This window comes from Pleurodeles waltl, chromosome 5 (assembly GCF_031143425.1).
Source record: "Pleurodeles waltl isolate 20211129_DDA chromosome 5, aPleWal1.hap1.20221129, whole genome shotgun sequence".
NCBI lineage: Eukaryota > Metazoa > Chordata > Amphibia > Caudata > Salamandridae > Pleurodeles > Pleurodeles waltl.
In genome coordinates this window covers 1,866,374,093-1,866,390,075 of record NC_090444.1, presented here as the reverse complement: position 1 = coordinate 1,866,390,075, position 15,983 = coordinate 1,866,374,093, and the positions used below count along the sequence as shown (strand labels likewise).

Sequence of the window (15,983 nt, the reverse complement as noted above, 5' to 3'; positions counted from 1 at the left end):
TTCGCAAACCAGAGCATGTCCGTCAAGAAAACAAACTGCCGTGTGTGACTTGAAACAGGCTCGCAGACCCGGCATACGCTTCGGCAGTCTAGTACGCATACCTAGGAAGACCGCGAAGTCCGCCTTCTGTTTCTATCACACACGAACACCTGTAGTAAGATGGCTGCTCGTGGCCGCTCCTGTCCGTGATCTATCATAGACTTCCGCCTGTAGCAAGATGGCCGCACGTGTCCGTGTTCTATCATAGACTTCCGCCTGCCGTAAAATGGCCGCTCGCGGCAGCGTTTGTCCGTCGTCTCTGTCCATTCTCCCGGTGGGTGCCCTCTGGCCCCAGCGACGCAGCTGATGATTTATTGCTTCCTCGTGCGAAGTAAACATCGAGCGAGAGCCGCCTGGGACAGCATGTGAAGGATGCTCAACCCGCCAGGCTCTCTCTGAACCTTTCAGGTACGTGACCTTTAAACCATGGGAGACGTCCAGGTTCGTGACCTGACCCCTACTGAGGTCGTTGAGGAGCGTGACCTTTAACCCGCTGGAGCCCCCCCATAACCTTTGACCTGTGTAGGCTGTCCAGGTGCGTGCCCTCTCCAGACATCCAGGTGCGTGACCTTTGCCCCGCGGGACCCTTGCCTGTGCGTGAACTTTGACCCGCAGGAGCCGGGCCTGTGCGTGACATTTGACCCCTGACCCTCCGGCGCCTTCCTGGCGGGTGAGCTCCCAGAGCTGACAGGAAGGCCCCGCTGCTTGCAACCACAGGCCGGCAGGGGGCGCTCGAAGAACAAGCATTGACAAAGCCAATAGGTCTCCAGGGCTGGGCCAGTGCCTCACAGCCATGGTGTAGCGCAGGACGGCTGCTGTGCAGCACAGTTATGGAAAGAAAGCGCTACAGTGGGGAATGTGGCCGCGTCATCTTGGTGTTTTATTTTTGCGCTGAGGTGGGAGGGAAGAAGCAAAGTGGACAAGGAGGGGTGCAGCAAGCGCACTGGGTAGAAAGACAAGCATTTGCAATGCAACGGGTCTCGCATTTCTCCAAGTTAGGGCTATTAGCAGTTGCAAACTACCAACCGGACTTTTCTTGACACATTAAATGGAAACAAAGAGTGCGATTGCGCTGCTACAATTCACTCGTAGTGAAACCGATCGGCAAAAGTGCAAATATCTACGTAACCGGCAAAAGAGCAATTAACTATGTAACATGGCCGATGTTATGCAAAGCGCTCGTTTGGCCGCTGTGCTCGAGGAGGGCTAGCCAACGGAAAAGGCATGACGTGTGCATGCCGTCCACTAATGAAAGCAAGCAGATTTTAACAGGCAAGCCCACGAACCAATGAAAGGCACTGACATAACATGGGTGGGGCTTCGAGCCCTTTTCTAACTACTAAAGCACCTCGCAAGTGAAACGCATGCACAAGCGCATGCGACGCAGGCTAGACCCTAAAAATCCAATAGGCAGTGAGGAGTGGGACAACTGCACGAGGTAGAATGAGAAATACTGCTTCAGCCTCAGCGCCAAGAGCGAAAGGACCCTAATCAACACGAAGCTATGCTTGGTCCGTGCTCCAGACGAAAGAAGAGGAAGTGCAGCCGGCCCGCACTGGCCAGTGAGGAGCCGGTGAGTGCGATTAACAATGAAGCCCACAAATAGCAAGCAGTGAGCGGGCTCAAAGCCCCTTATAATAAATAAAATAATTTGCAAGCAAATTTGCATGCATCAGTAGCGCATGCATTGTCGCAGGCGACACCTAAAAACTCCATGCTCCAGAATGTACCTTTCCATCGTGTGAATAAACAGAGCAGAGTAATAGTGTCACTCATGACTTGGGGACATTGTAAAATGTTCTAGCATGCGCAACACGTATTTTCAGATCTGTTAAGGACGAGGACACTTCAATAAGATTGAAGTTTTTATAAATAGTACATTTCCCATCAAACCATAGTAACCATGACTAACCGTAGAGCATGGCCCTATAAAACCTGAGTACTTCATAACCACTTCCTCTTTCTTTGCATCTCAGACACAGTTAATTCACTAAATCTGAACCATCCAAACAAGAACAAAGAACCTTAGCCCCAAGGGAAAACACTGTCCGGAATTCAAGGACCCAGGACCTCAAACCGACGATGCCTACCTTGAACATAGTTGAAGATTCCCACAAACATGGATCACATAATATGAACGGATGGAAGGCTATCTTTTTCCTCTTGACCTATGAAAAAACAACAGAGAAGGACAAGCCTTAAACTCTGTCTCTAGTAACAAAGAAGACAATCGTAAATTATCAAGGGAGAGAAAAATTCAAATAGAACAACAAAATGTATATTTAAACTTATGAATACATAACTTTAATACCATTGAATGACATCACAGGGTTCGATAAACCTCACTTCCATGTCTTTAACAGAATTGAAAATTCTTGTCACAAATGCAAAATTTTTTTACTTTCTATATCAGGACTGGAGGCTCCGATTATGCTTGTTTAAAGCTGTGCCTTGACTACTGAAGATACTTCCATAATTGGTTTGTAATAAGTTTTAAAGGTAGATTCCAGTGACCAATCAGCAACCCTTAAGATATCCTCCAAATGTGACCCCAAAGAAAAAGATTTTGAAGCCATTGCAACTCTGGCCGAATGAGCTTCAAATTTAGACCCATCTACTCCTGCTTCCGACAGGAGCCATCTCATCCATCTTGCCAAAGTAGCAGATGAAACAGGACGAAATAGCTTCTGTAAGGCTACCAAAAGCTGATTCGCCTGTACTTACCTCATAATCCTTCAAACATTGCACCACACCCAGTTTGGGGTTATCCGGAAAAGCGGGATAAGATACCAACCTGGTACAACATTTCGTCCTTTGGAGATAACAGATGATACTCCCTCTGGGGGAAACACGTCGACCTGCCAAGTCTAAAGCTTTCATGTCTGAGACTCTTTTACATCAAATAAGACACAATAGCATAGTCATTTTAGCTGACAACTGCTTCCTGGACAGATATTTGTTGTCTGAAAACCTAAGGACCATATTGACGTCCCAAACACTTTGGAAGAGGGGGAGTCAACATCCTAATGCCCGCACCAATTTGCTTACAATTGATGATTGACCCACAGGCTTCCCCTCGATAAATGCATGGCCAGCAGGATGGAAATTGTTGATGGAACTATATGCCATGCCCGACGCTGCCAAGAAGGAAAGAAAATTCAATATCATGATGCAATCTGTGTTAAAGGGATCTGCACTCCGTGAATTGCACCTACACCAGTGTCTCCAAGCAGAGGTGTATCATTTGTGGGTACTAGATGCATATGCTTGATTAATGTAGTCTTGAGTCTCTATTGAAAGGTCTGGGTGATGTCACATTTGCGTGAAAGATGCCAGGCTGCCACTGACAGTTGACCTGTTTGAATCATTGAATGTGGATGACCTACTGGGTCCAGAAGAAGATTCCAACACCAGGGTATCGCGACAGGAGGGGCACAGGCTAACTCCAATACATTCTGAAACCACGTTTGAGTCCACCAAAGTGGAGCAATCAACACCATTTCTGCTTCCTGGCGTCACCATTGCGCTAGTACTCTGGGAATCATCACAAACGGGGGAAAGGCATAGGAGTGGAAGAGACTCCAATCTTGTAGAAATGCATCTGTTGCCCTTGCCCCTGGATGCGGTCAGTCTCCCAGTAGTTGTTCAGTTGAACTCCATGAAGATGAGAGATTTTGTGAAAGCATGTCATTCCACTCGGGCCCGTGGGATGCATTTCGTTCTGAGGGTGAACGTGAGACCATGGTGAGTAGCACAATCACAGCGATTGTGAGGGAGGTGTGCTAATAAGAAGTGATTGTTATTGAATGATTTGCTGTGTCTATGCTCTTTAAATAACACATGTTTCTATTGCTTGATATGATTACACACCCTGGGTGGATGAAAGCGCGTTTCTGCTTTGTTGGGATTTGAAATCATGATCCACTCAATTACTAGCTGGGCAAGCATAGAATCTCTGTAGAGATCATTCCAAATGCTGCTGACCAAGAGAGGACATTAATTTAGTCCACCAATGGGGGTCCCAACTAGCTGCATACTACGGCTGCTTCTTGACATCTCACCAAAACAATCAGCTATGAAATTACATTAACAATGTCCATCCTAGCAGATCTCGCCACTATTGGTCCCTTTATCCTATGCCTGCTAATAAACATAAACTTTGAACAATATATCTTTGAATGGACAACCCAGTGTAGTACCTGCTAAGTGGACTATGAAAGTGTGAAATACCACAAAGGGACCTATGGAGTTGCTCAAAACTACCAGCTTACTGACGACCATAAACTTTGTGCCTGTCTCTCACACTTTGCCACTCATTACACTGCTGAGCGCCACTTTCTATAACACGATAATCGCACCTCAGTGGTCATCACACATGATATGGAAATAATTCCTACACAAGATGAAAGCAAATACAACACTCTTCGAACCACACACTACATGGTGTACCCTGCTACCCATGTAAGCAAGTGCTTCTGCACCCCACATATGGGTAGTAAGTGTTATATAAATGTTGCAATACAATACATCGTCCCGAGGCATCCAACAGAATGACTCAATTGCAGAAAATCCACACTGTGTGATTTTGGTAGCCTAAGTACATCTAGGTTTGTGAGGCCAGCTCTTTGGGTCCTGGACAACTCCAGGGCAGATAAACCAATCCTTATAACAAGAATCGCTGCTGTCCCTGGAAATACAGAAACCAGATACTACTATGAGCTCACTGAAATGCCACAGTGTTCCTCTTTAAGCTTTGACTTTTAGTGAGTCAAGGTTTTTTCTTGGAGGTTGGCCTGGGCACAGTGTCACCTCAGGCAGCAAAAGTACCAGGTACAATAACTAGAATGCATCCATGACATTTATCTGATTTGACGATCTTGCAAGAAAACCCAGTTGTGTTGCCTTCTGTGCTTGGGAGGGGAGAATAATCTGCGTGGGAATTCCCAGTTATGCAGTACAAATTCCATCTCTCTAATGTGTTGTTTCTGCTTCCCAAGATCTCCCGTAGTGACCGGTCAGCCTTCCTCTGAGTCACAGGATGTCCCTCATCTCTCTGGAGGACCTAAACCAGTTAGACAATGAGCCGATGGAAGATGCTGGCCCCCAGGAACAGCAGCAGGAGGATCTAGCCCAGAGTCAGTTGTTCTCCCGCTGGGAGGTCGTGGCGTCTGCTCACCATGTCAGCCTTCCTCCTGGTGAGTTTCTTTGCATAGAGATAAATAAATACCCCCCAGCCCCATGGGCTCTCTTGCTGGTTTTTTGTTAGCCATTTTCTGATTTTCTGTCCTCTTCCCATCTTCTTTGAGTTTCTTCCTACATATGTCGTGCCCTGTCACTTATTAACTCTTCTGGTTTCTCTCCCAGTAATTTCCTGCCTGTCTTTTACCTTTGTTCCCTAACTTCTAGCACCCTTCCTTCTTTTATTTTTCTCCTCTAGCTCTTGCACGCTCTCCTTTTCTTTGGATTCACTCATCACTTTAAACCAAGGACCTTTCTCCTGTCCAAAGTCACATCGATTCCTCTGTGGCTCAGGAGATGAATCGAGCAGGATTATAGTTCAATTCTCACTCGCTGACATCATATGCATCTATATGATTTAGCATGATGTCCTAAATGTCACATAGGATCCTTCAGCTATTTTTATGTGCAAGAAGACGTATACCTTGCCATTATATGTAACCCTCAGCCGCACAGAATTGGAGGAAGACCCCAGGGCTCATCTTGACCAACGCCTTACCAGGCCCCTCCAGCTTGGACTGCAGACTTTGGTGCTCCCATACAGCCTGAAAGGAGACTTTTTGAATTTCAGGAAAACATGGATTCTATTACTTTCAGTTTGAAGATTGCTTAACTTTTGCCACCTTTTGTAGTACAGGACGAGAGAAACATCTCTTTTGAAGCCCAATGTCCACATAATCTGTGCTGAATTCTGGAAATTCACTTTTCTGTATTTAAGGGAGGTACAACTCACGGGCAAGAATCGTTAGTTTAAAGAGCACTCATTGAAGACCTTGGAAACCTGGGCCCCACCCAACAAGTAAATGGATGTACCCATATCACCAAACACCTGGACCCTATTTTCATCAGCATCGGCAACATCCACGTTAAAAAGCCCTCCCCGGTCCCCTCGACAGACCACGCCCTCGTCAAGTTCAGCATCTTTGTCCCTGTCCAACTCGCATGCAGCACTGCCAGTCCAGCCTGAATAAACTGAAACAGAATCACTGACAAAGACTGGAAGGCCGCTCTCAACGCCACCACCGAAGCCATCAAGAATTTCAGAAATTGGATCACCTCCCGCAGTGACTCTGTGGCCCCCCTCAAACACAGCAATGCAACAAGATCCATACCCTAGGCCAGTCAGTATGTGGGGGAACTCAGACAGATGAAATGCCACTGTAAAGAAATGGAGACAGCCGGGACGAAGCAGACAGGAACACATTCTAATCTGCCCTAAGACGCTACCACCAAATGATCTAGACCACCAAATGTCCTCCGCTAGCAGGCCAAATTGATGCCAGCACCAACAGAAACAAAGACGTCTTTGACATTGTCCGAGATTTTATCTCACCATTGGCAGCCTCCAACTCGATTACGACAACACAGGATCTCTGCAACAATCCCTCTCAATTGTTCAGCAACAAAATTACTGCCATTTACAGCAACTACCGCCTGCAACCGGACCCAACATATCTCACCAAATGCGCCCAGATCTTTTCTAAAGAATCAGTGCTACCCACATGGCCCATCAACACCACAGAAAAAAACACTACGGTCATGAACTCCATCCACTCAAGAGCCCCATAAGTCTCCTACCCCCATCATGCAGATTCCAGGGGAGTCCCACCCATCAGCATCATGCTCACAACCATTCTGAATTCCGTCTCTTTTGTGACCTTCCCAGATGCTTGGAAACACACAACTGACCTCCCATTGCTGAAGAAATCCTCTGCAGACCCTTAATCCCTCGCCAACTACAGACTGATCACCCTGCTATCATTCTCGACCAAGATCTTAGAGAAAACCATCAACAGACACCTCTTTGTATACCTCAACGACAACCAGCTCCTCAGTAACACTCTTTCTAGTTTCATACCCAGCCACAGTACAGAAACTGTCCTCCTCTCTTCCATGGATGACTTCCGCATTACCCTGGACAGAGGAGGCATGGCTGCCCTCATCCACTCAATCAATCAGTGCTTGTACAGCGCAACTACTCACCCGCTAGGGTCTCAAGCCACTGGATGTCTCTGCAGCATTTGACAGTCTCCCACCCCATCATCATCCAACACTTACACAATATCGGATTCCAAATACACGCACTCTGATGGATCTACGGCTTAGCACCGTACACCATGGATGTCCATGACTCCCATCTGCGGAGTTCCGCAAGGATCTTCCCTCAGTCCAACCCTCTTCAGTGCATAAATGATCCCTGTAGCCAGCATCATCTTCTTTTACGATCTCAACATCCTCCCCTATGCTGGCCACACACAACTCATTCTCTCCCTCATGGGCAAGGCACCCAGTACCTGGAAACTGCATAACTGAAATCCCCACTGTATGAAGACCTCCTGTCTAAAGCTGAACAGTGAAATCATAATCATTGCGGAGAGTACATCACCATAAGACTCTGCTTGGTGCCCAGCAGAGCTAGGAAAAGTACCTGCCCTTGCCAAGAACCTCAGGATCATCATCAACAGCAACTAGACAAGACCGCCCAAGACGTGCTGTCATAGCCTCATGCTTAAATGCCCTGAGGATGCTGGGAACATTTTTCAAACGGCTCTCAATCATCACCCATAAAATGTTCCTGCACACTGTGATCGATAGCAAGTCACTAGCAAGCTGGACTACGGAACCTCCCTCCATGTCTGAACCAACAAAAAGACTCACCAGAAGGCTGCAGACCATTCAGAACTCTGTGTCCCGAATCACTCTCAACCTCCCACTTCGCAGTCACATCACACCACACCTGAAAGAGCTCCACTGGCTCCCTGTTCACAAACAAGCACAATCTAAACTCACCCACACTTTCAAGGCACTATATAACACTAGCCCAGCATACCTTAGCAACCACATCTGCTTTCACAAACCTTCCAGACACCTCTGCTCATCTGGACTCTACTTGCACAAATCCAACACATAAGGAAAACCAGATCCGGCGTTCAAGCTTTCTCCTACTTTGTTCTTAAAGCGTGGAACGACCTGCCGCTTCACCTAAGAGGCTGCTTCCCATATCTTGAATTCCGCACTAATCTAAAGACCTGGCTGTTCAAGTAGTCCCACCAGATCCTAGGTGTGCCTAGACTCACACCTGGTCAGCACCAACACACCTTCCTGGGTGAAAATGCGCGCTACATATCTGCATAACATGATCTGGGGCTGCCTTTTTTATAGTGGACTTTTACGAGGAATTACAGAGCAGTCTGTGTGCCTATTTTACCATATTAAGGTTTTCGCAGCCTTATAGGGTTGAGGGTTTCAGAGTGAAGCAGATTTGACATGATGCTCTGTATTGCTACATGACTCAGTGGGTCAGAATCCACTTGGTATGCCAGTTCTTCTAGGATACCCAGCTCTGGTCTCAATCACATTCTTAGAGGGTTCATAATGTCCTGTTCTTGACAAAACATTATTGCAAAAAAGACAACTGAAACGCTCAAACAAACATTAGAACATATCTAAAGCTTGAGAATTGCTTCCAATGATGTATAATTTTCCACTGGCCTCCTCATCTTTGACTTCTCTACTGGTCATGGTGCAGAAATAAATCTTGTTTACCTCTTTCTTTTGTTGCATTTCTACAGTCTCTTGTCTGCTGCAGAACTGTACCACTGTCCCAGGTTGGTTGGACTCTCCTGGGGTCTAACAGAAAATCACTGCTCCTCCTGGGGCTCGCCTCCCCATGCAACCCCTTTTTCAGCTGCAGAGACCACTCGGACTTCAGTTTCAGCATCTGTCTTATGAGCGTATACATATACACTGTTTAAGGATTCAGAACCGATTTGGGTTAGTTCTGTTTCAAATGTCATATTCAGGCTGCTCCTAAGACACAGCCTTTGTACAAAGTGATACTTTTCACAGCAGGCAGAAATGTGGATGGCTCCAAGCAGAGTATGCAAAACATGGGCACAATGAAGTGAGAGATCTCTGCACCTTGATGTCATCAGCCTTTGTGAAGCCTAAAACTTCCTCACCTTCAACAACAGAAACCACGGTCCCATGCTTCACCCCTACCTAATTTTACTTCTCAGGAACAACTAATCTGCAGTTATGTGCTAACAAGGTGCTCATGGAATTTCTAAAGGGAGCCCGGTCTCCATCCATTCTCCTCACTTCAGTGTCCGAGTCAGTGGTTAATTTGTAAATAAAAATGTGCTGGTTCTCAAAGCTTTCCTCAGAAACTCGTTGCGGCTGCAATTAAATGTGCTAGTGCACAATACTAAGGCAGCGTAATCCTAAAGCCATCTCAAGCCTCTTTAATCCATTTACAGTCACCCCCTGCCCCTTCAGCTCACTCTGGCAGCTTTCTCCAATTGTGATGCTTTTCCATTTTTCTCTTACTTATTTCCCATTAGTGTCTTTTGCTCGCAGTAAATGCCAGAAGCAAAATAGTAAGTGCTGGCCCCCCAAAATAACTGTCAGTGCCCTCTACCGACAACCACAGGGACAAATTAAGCACTGGTCCAGGTCTCCACCCACCAGCCCCATGAATGCAGGCAATGCTCGTCTACTGTCTGGGAAAGCTGCCCTCTGTTTGTGTCACGCTAAATCAGTGTCATCCATAAGGGATTTCACCTGCGTCCTCCTCCTTCGCCAACTCCCTTCTTTGTACCTTAACCACGCATGTTCGTAGTTCAGAACATACGTAGTTAAGGCACAAAATAACGGAGTTGTAGTTAAAAAAAGCGTTGTTGCGCTTTCGTTAACCACGACTTCGTTAAAAAGACGTCGTAATAAAGGATGTTTCCCTATGCGCTACACACTAACCTCACATGCACGCAGTCAACACGCACATGGGATGTCAGCGCAAGATTCCGAGTGTCACATAACTGCGGAACTTTACAGAAGTGGAATCTATAGACTACAGTCTTAATGACACAGAAAAATGGTCGGGAAACACTACGGATTCTAAAAACAAGGTACACTGCCCCTGCTGCTTTACATTCTAGACCTAGGGCAGGATTATAGTGCAGTCTCTGCTATGAAGGTGTGCTTTGTGCGCCCCCCAGGTCACAGAGCAGGCTCTAGATTGGGTTGAAGATGCCCAGGTTTTTGCACATACAATAGGTTAGTGTGACACCATGGCTACAATGAAAGTCAGGGCACCACTTTCATATGCAGCCAGGCACTCCTGGCAGGAGTACATGTTATTTACCACGAAGGGGACACTCCTTTTCTGACAGTCTCAAAACCTAAAATTCAGCCCAACACACCTCCTAAAAAACATGCACACCTTAACCCACTGACTGACCACCTTCTTTGGAGACACACGCCTCTGCGATGAAGCCAGGCTCTTCTCACGATGCCTGCCCCCCAACACAATGGCAGCGGATGCACCAGCACCAGTGATACAGCCTTTTTATAATGTTTCTCTTACTTTTGCCACGTTGCCTCACCTGTGGGAAGAAGCCCTGGCAGTCCCCATGCTGACAAAGCTAGCAGCATTCCCTCCCACTGTGAGCAATTACAGCCTCATCTCTCTTCTTTCGTTTCCGTCTAAGATCTTGAAAAGCAGAATAAACTTGTAACTCTCCACCTTTCTAGAAAATAATCCAATCTTGGACACTAGTCAGGCTGGTGGCAACTTTACTAACAGTCACAGAATACATACGCGTGATGTCAGACACTGGAAGCTTTTAGAGCTTGGTGTTGCATCTGACATGGTCTCCCATTGCACACTACACCAGGGGTTACATTTTATAGTCGCTCAAGATAAGGCAGTCACTTTGCTTTCTTCTCTTCAAGAGCACTGGTCTCAGTCAGTCCTTCTGACTCCAATCTGTCCTCATCGCAGGACTCTGGTGTGCCGTGTGCCGCAAATGTCCTTAACTTGTCCACATCCTTTGTATACTAATCTTGCTCCTTCTGCTGACTTTCTCTGTGATTTCAGTTTCTCTCTCAAGTCCTATGTGGATGATGCACAGATCAGAGTATTCGTCGCAGACCAGCTTCCGCCTCTGCCGGTATTGTTCATGCATGTTTGCTGGCTGTGGCTCTTGGATCGAAATTAATTCTCTTAAGCTTAACAGATGAAAAAAGCGAAGCTGCTCCTATTCCACAATGCTTCTCTTATTTGGTCCCCCTGGTGGTGGCCCTCCGAGCTGTGCGCAGCCCCCACCCTACCAACTCTGCAACCAATCTTCAAATCATCTTGGCTGTTTCTTTGACTTTGTGATGCAAACTAATGCCCTTACACTTTCTTGCTTGCTTTTCATATCTATACTTTTTATGCAACAAAATTCCATATTCCCACTGGATTCATGTTGGTCAGTGGTTCAAGGAACTGTCTTGCACAAAGATTACTGTAAGTCACTGTATAGTGGCCTCTGTAATCAAAAACTCCCACATACAACCGATTCAAAGTCTGGCACCTAGGGTCCTGCTAAGCCTTACCTTGTGCTGTCCTATTTCTACCTATCTTAGAGATTTTGGAACATGGCACGGTTTTTAAGGCCTTATGTATCTGCCATAGAGCCCTAAAAACTGCAGCCCAGTCTAATCCTGAATCAATCACTACACCCCTAGGTGCATGCTCCCTTCTGCTGCTGCCTCTCTGGCAGTAGATCCCCGGCCTCTTGATCCTATGTGTGAATAAGAGCCCTCTCCTATATAGCCCTAAGAAATGGATCGCCCTACTCATCTTCGACAAGCATCCAACTATCTTAAATTTCACAAGGTTTTAAAAACGCATCTGCTTCCCTCGGCTCAAGTGCCAGGGCATCCGCTGTCAGGTAGTTGTTGCACTTTACAAATACTCATCATCATCATGAAAACAAAAGCACGAAACAACTCAGCCAGATGTGAGTGCTACTGGGAGCTACTGTCAAGTCACCATTCCACCACATCCTCCTAGGACCTCTCACTCATCCCCACCGGTGATCACTGCTGTTGGGTTCCTAGTCTGCTCAAAATGTGAGTACTGTACAAACTTGTACAACTGCTGATTATCATAGCAAAGCAGAAGAATAATAACGGGCAAAACACAGCAGGAGGCTTATCTTTTGTCTTACAAAATATCAACCAATAGCAAAAAATGTCTAAACCCCCCAAAGGCTGCCAATCAAGAACAAAGTCACATTCAAGATGTTTGATTTGTTCTGCATTTCGTCCATCATCTGTTCTTTTTGCATTTGTCCCCCTAAGTGGGAAGGGTATGCCCAAATGTGGGCCCCGTGCTTTCTAGGCCACCAGGTTCAAGCTAACCTGGCTGATGAGGGCAGCCAGGGCTGGACTGTTCCCATGGGGAGCGGGATCAAGACTGATTTCCGTATGGCTGGGTCCAAGCTGGAATGGCATGGCAAGCAAAAAAAAATCTGATGGATTAAACCCAGATATGTGACTGGGTATGAGTGTTTAAATTGTTCTGCATTCTGACCATAATCTGTTCTTTTTCATTTAATTATTCATCACAGATGTTGCCGCAGATTTCTCCAGTAAATAACAAAAAATGCAGTACACCCTGCTGCATAACCTATGCTCAGCAGATGAAAACCTCTTTGTAACACTTCGGACCGGGTGTTGGGACAGAGCCTGGCAGTGAGCACGGCAGTTACCTTTCCACTGAGATCCGAGCGTCGACCCTGAGTTTCCATGATCAGGACCACTTGTAGGATTCTGTGGGCCGCTGGCACGCAATTGCGAGGATTTAAACAGAGTTACCTATTTACATGCTAACCCTCTGGCTGCTGCATAGGTGTGTTGAAGAGGTGCTCCAGGTGCCGAGAAGGAAATAAAATGGATGAGAGCTGGTTAAAACGCTCAGAGCTGTAATGCAGGCAGTGGGAGTAACACGCTGTGTGTTGCCTCTGTGTGGACAACCATCTACAATTCGTAGGAGAGCAGAGGACGACCCATGAGACAGCAAACGAGCGTATATATATTGCATATATATATTGTTTAATGATTCAGAACTGGTTTAGGTATATATATATACAGAGTACTCCGAGAGGTGCTGTTCAACCAGGGCAGGTGTCTGACTGACAACCAGTCTCCCAAAGGCTGACCTTGATGTCTGCACTTTGTGTTGGAGGAACTGATTGTCTTCCTAAAGTGCCTAGAAGCCTGTCTTTTGAGGCCATCCAGCAGTAAAAGTCCAGAGTTTTCCTGGTGTGAGATGCACCCATAGAGCAAAGCCAGAAGTGGCCCATGCTGTGAAGAAGCCCATCGTTCTCTCTTTGTGGTTTTTGCATGAGCTGCATTAAGAAAGACTTTGTCCGCATCCCCCAACAGTCTGCTAGCGACTTGAAAGACTGATACTGCCACTGCCGACATCGGAGAGAGTGAAGGCCTGGCACAGCTGAAGCTTGAAGCTCTGACTGTCTGAGAGGCTGCAACTGCCAAAGACATACCACCTCAGAAGACTAGGCCTGGAGGCTGAGCACCTCTCTACAGCTGTCCGGGAAGGCCATCTCTGCTGAAGACAAGTGCTGCCACATAAACCTGCTCACCGATTTCATTACTAGAACACTGTCTCTAAGCGAGGCTGCCACTAAGACTCATACAGAAGAGGAGCCATCATCATGAGAGTGGGACTGCAATCCTCCTCCATCACACTGTTACAACTGCAATCATAGCCAGCAAGTGAACTCGGGCACTGCCTGCATCTGGGACAAGACACTAGCAGGAGCCGATAAGTCCACCACATACGCTTGAGACTTTTGCCAGAGGGCCAAAAAAATTGACTGAGTTGGCCATTAATAGTATTTGACATTATTTTTATTTTTAATAAACCATTTTATTGATTTTTGAAGAAATAGGAAAATACACCACAGGGTAAAAGACATGAATCGACAAAGAAAGAAGGATTTGTTGTATGTAGGTAAACTTGCACCGGAGACAGAGATGCCCCATATCACCCTCAATCTGGGCAATATCGTTATCAACCTAGGTACCATCAGTGGATTCCTACAGTCCGCCTCATCCAGGGGACCCAGCCAACCCTCCCAGCAGGCCCACAGATGGTCCAGGTCACCCTGAATGTTATTGATTAGCATTTCATAGAGCTGGGAAACACCCGCCTTCCCCAAAGCCCCCATCAGCCCCTTGGCCTCAACTGGCTATGTTCTGGAATCGTGTTGACGCGCGACAAGTGTACTTGAAGGGCATGTCGGAGTTGGAGGTATTTCTAAAACTGTGTGTGAGCATGTTGGTGGACCTCCTGTAGGTCCTGAAAGGTTCTCATAGCTCCCCCCTCCACACATCTCCCAGCAATGATATGCCCAACAGATCCCACCTTCCAAATCCCCGCAAGGTGGACGATTCCTTCAGCCAAGTACTATACCATAGGGGGCTCTGCTGAGTGATTGCATTTTCCTGGTGCGGGTGTCGCAAAGCTGTCTTCCAGGCAAGGAAAGTCAACTTAGTTATTGGTTCTAAGTCACAAGGGAGTGTGGGTCCGTAGAGGAATGCTAGTGTCTGGGGAAAGCCCAGAGCTGTTAGTTCCAGCTGAAAAGCTGGGTCTGCCTAACCCCCATTGAACCAGTCATGTATGACCAATAGTTGTCTTGTCCAATAGTACAATTGCAGATTGACCATGCCCATCCCCCCGTCGTAAATACCCCTTTGACAATACTGCAGCGCAATGCGATGTCTTGTCCCGTGCCGAAGAAAGGAGACCGCCGCTCGCTCTAGGGTCCAAAACCACAAGCGAGGGACTGGAAGCGGGAAGTTCTGAAGAGCGTACAAAAATCATGGCAAAATCATAAATTTATATAAGGCCACTCGACCTGAAGCGTTTAATGGCATGGACTGCCACTTCACCAAGTGGGGTCATGTTCAGTGCCCATGTTAGCTCAGGAAGAAGAGTCACCCAAACACCCAAGTACTTAAATCTCAGTCAGCGGATGGGGATCCGGGTCTACCAATCATAACAATCCTGTGAAGTGCCCAATGGCACCAGAACAGCCTTAGCCGAGTTCACCCACAAGCCTGATGCCTCCTCAAAGCAATGTAGCAACTGAAGGCTCTGCAGGACGGTTTCACTAGGGTCCGCCATATACAGTAGGACGTCATCTGCGTACAACGCCACGCGATCTTCATACGTCTGATCCCAACTCCATCCGCGGTACAATGAATCCATCCTAATCAGACGAGCCAAAGGCGCGATTGCCAAAGCAAATAGTAGTGGAGTTAGGGGACAGCCCTGGCGCGTCCCCCGGCCAATAGAGAAGATATATCTGTGAGAAAGGGGTAATCTCCGTTTAACCACGACACTCCCTGAGATATCCAATGTTAGAGTCCATGCGTAAACGGCTGCCATAAATCACCTTTTACTAATTTGTTTCTGGTGAGGTGCTGCTAGTGAGCCGGTAAGGTTAGGACAACAGTTGCGATTTGTTGTAGGAAAGGCGTAGTCGCCTACAAACAAAAGTACTGTCATCCTTCAACCACTAGTCTTGCTCAGAGCAAGAGTCCAAACTACGACAGTGGAGGGCAACGTATTGTTCACCTGAACCCTGGCTACTGGATTGATGTAGAGAGCTTGGACCATTCGACAAAATCTTGGCCCTATGCCGGCCCCGATGAACACCAGTCATAAGTAGTCCCAGTCCACAGTGTCAAAGGCTTTTTCAAAATCAATGAAAAGGAGTGCTAAGTCAGAGGAGATGTGGTGACGTCGAGCCAAGGCTATGTGAAGACGATGTATACAATGACGCGTACTCCGGTTGGTCACGAAGCCACATTGGTCAGGGTAAATCAGAAGTGGCAGGACCTTCTTG

General features: G+C 46.9%; 1 protein-coding gene across 2 annotated transcripts in view; it reads left to right on the top strand.

The window, feature by feature from the left end:
* Positions 1-282: 282 nt before the first annotated feature.
* Positions 283-15,983, top strand: part of LOC138296901 (heme-binding protein 1-like) — a 51,025-nt gene continuing 35,324 nt past the window's right edge. Inside the window, exons 1-2 of one of the 2 annotated variants that reach the window (XM_069236406.1) lie at positions 283-447; positions 5,037-5,234. In XM_069236406.1, coding sequence (XP_069092507.1) covers positions 5,078-5,234 — 157 coding nt within the window. In that variant the 5' untranslated portion in view covers positions 283-447; positions 5,037-5,077. The other variant, XM_069236407.1, reaches the window with a different exon arrangement.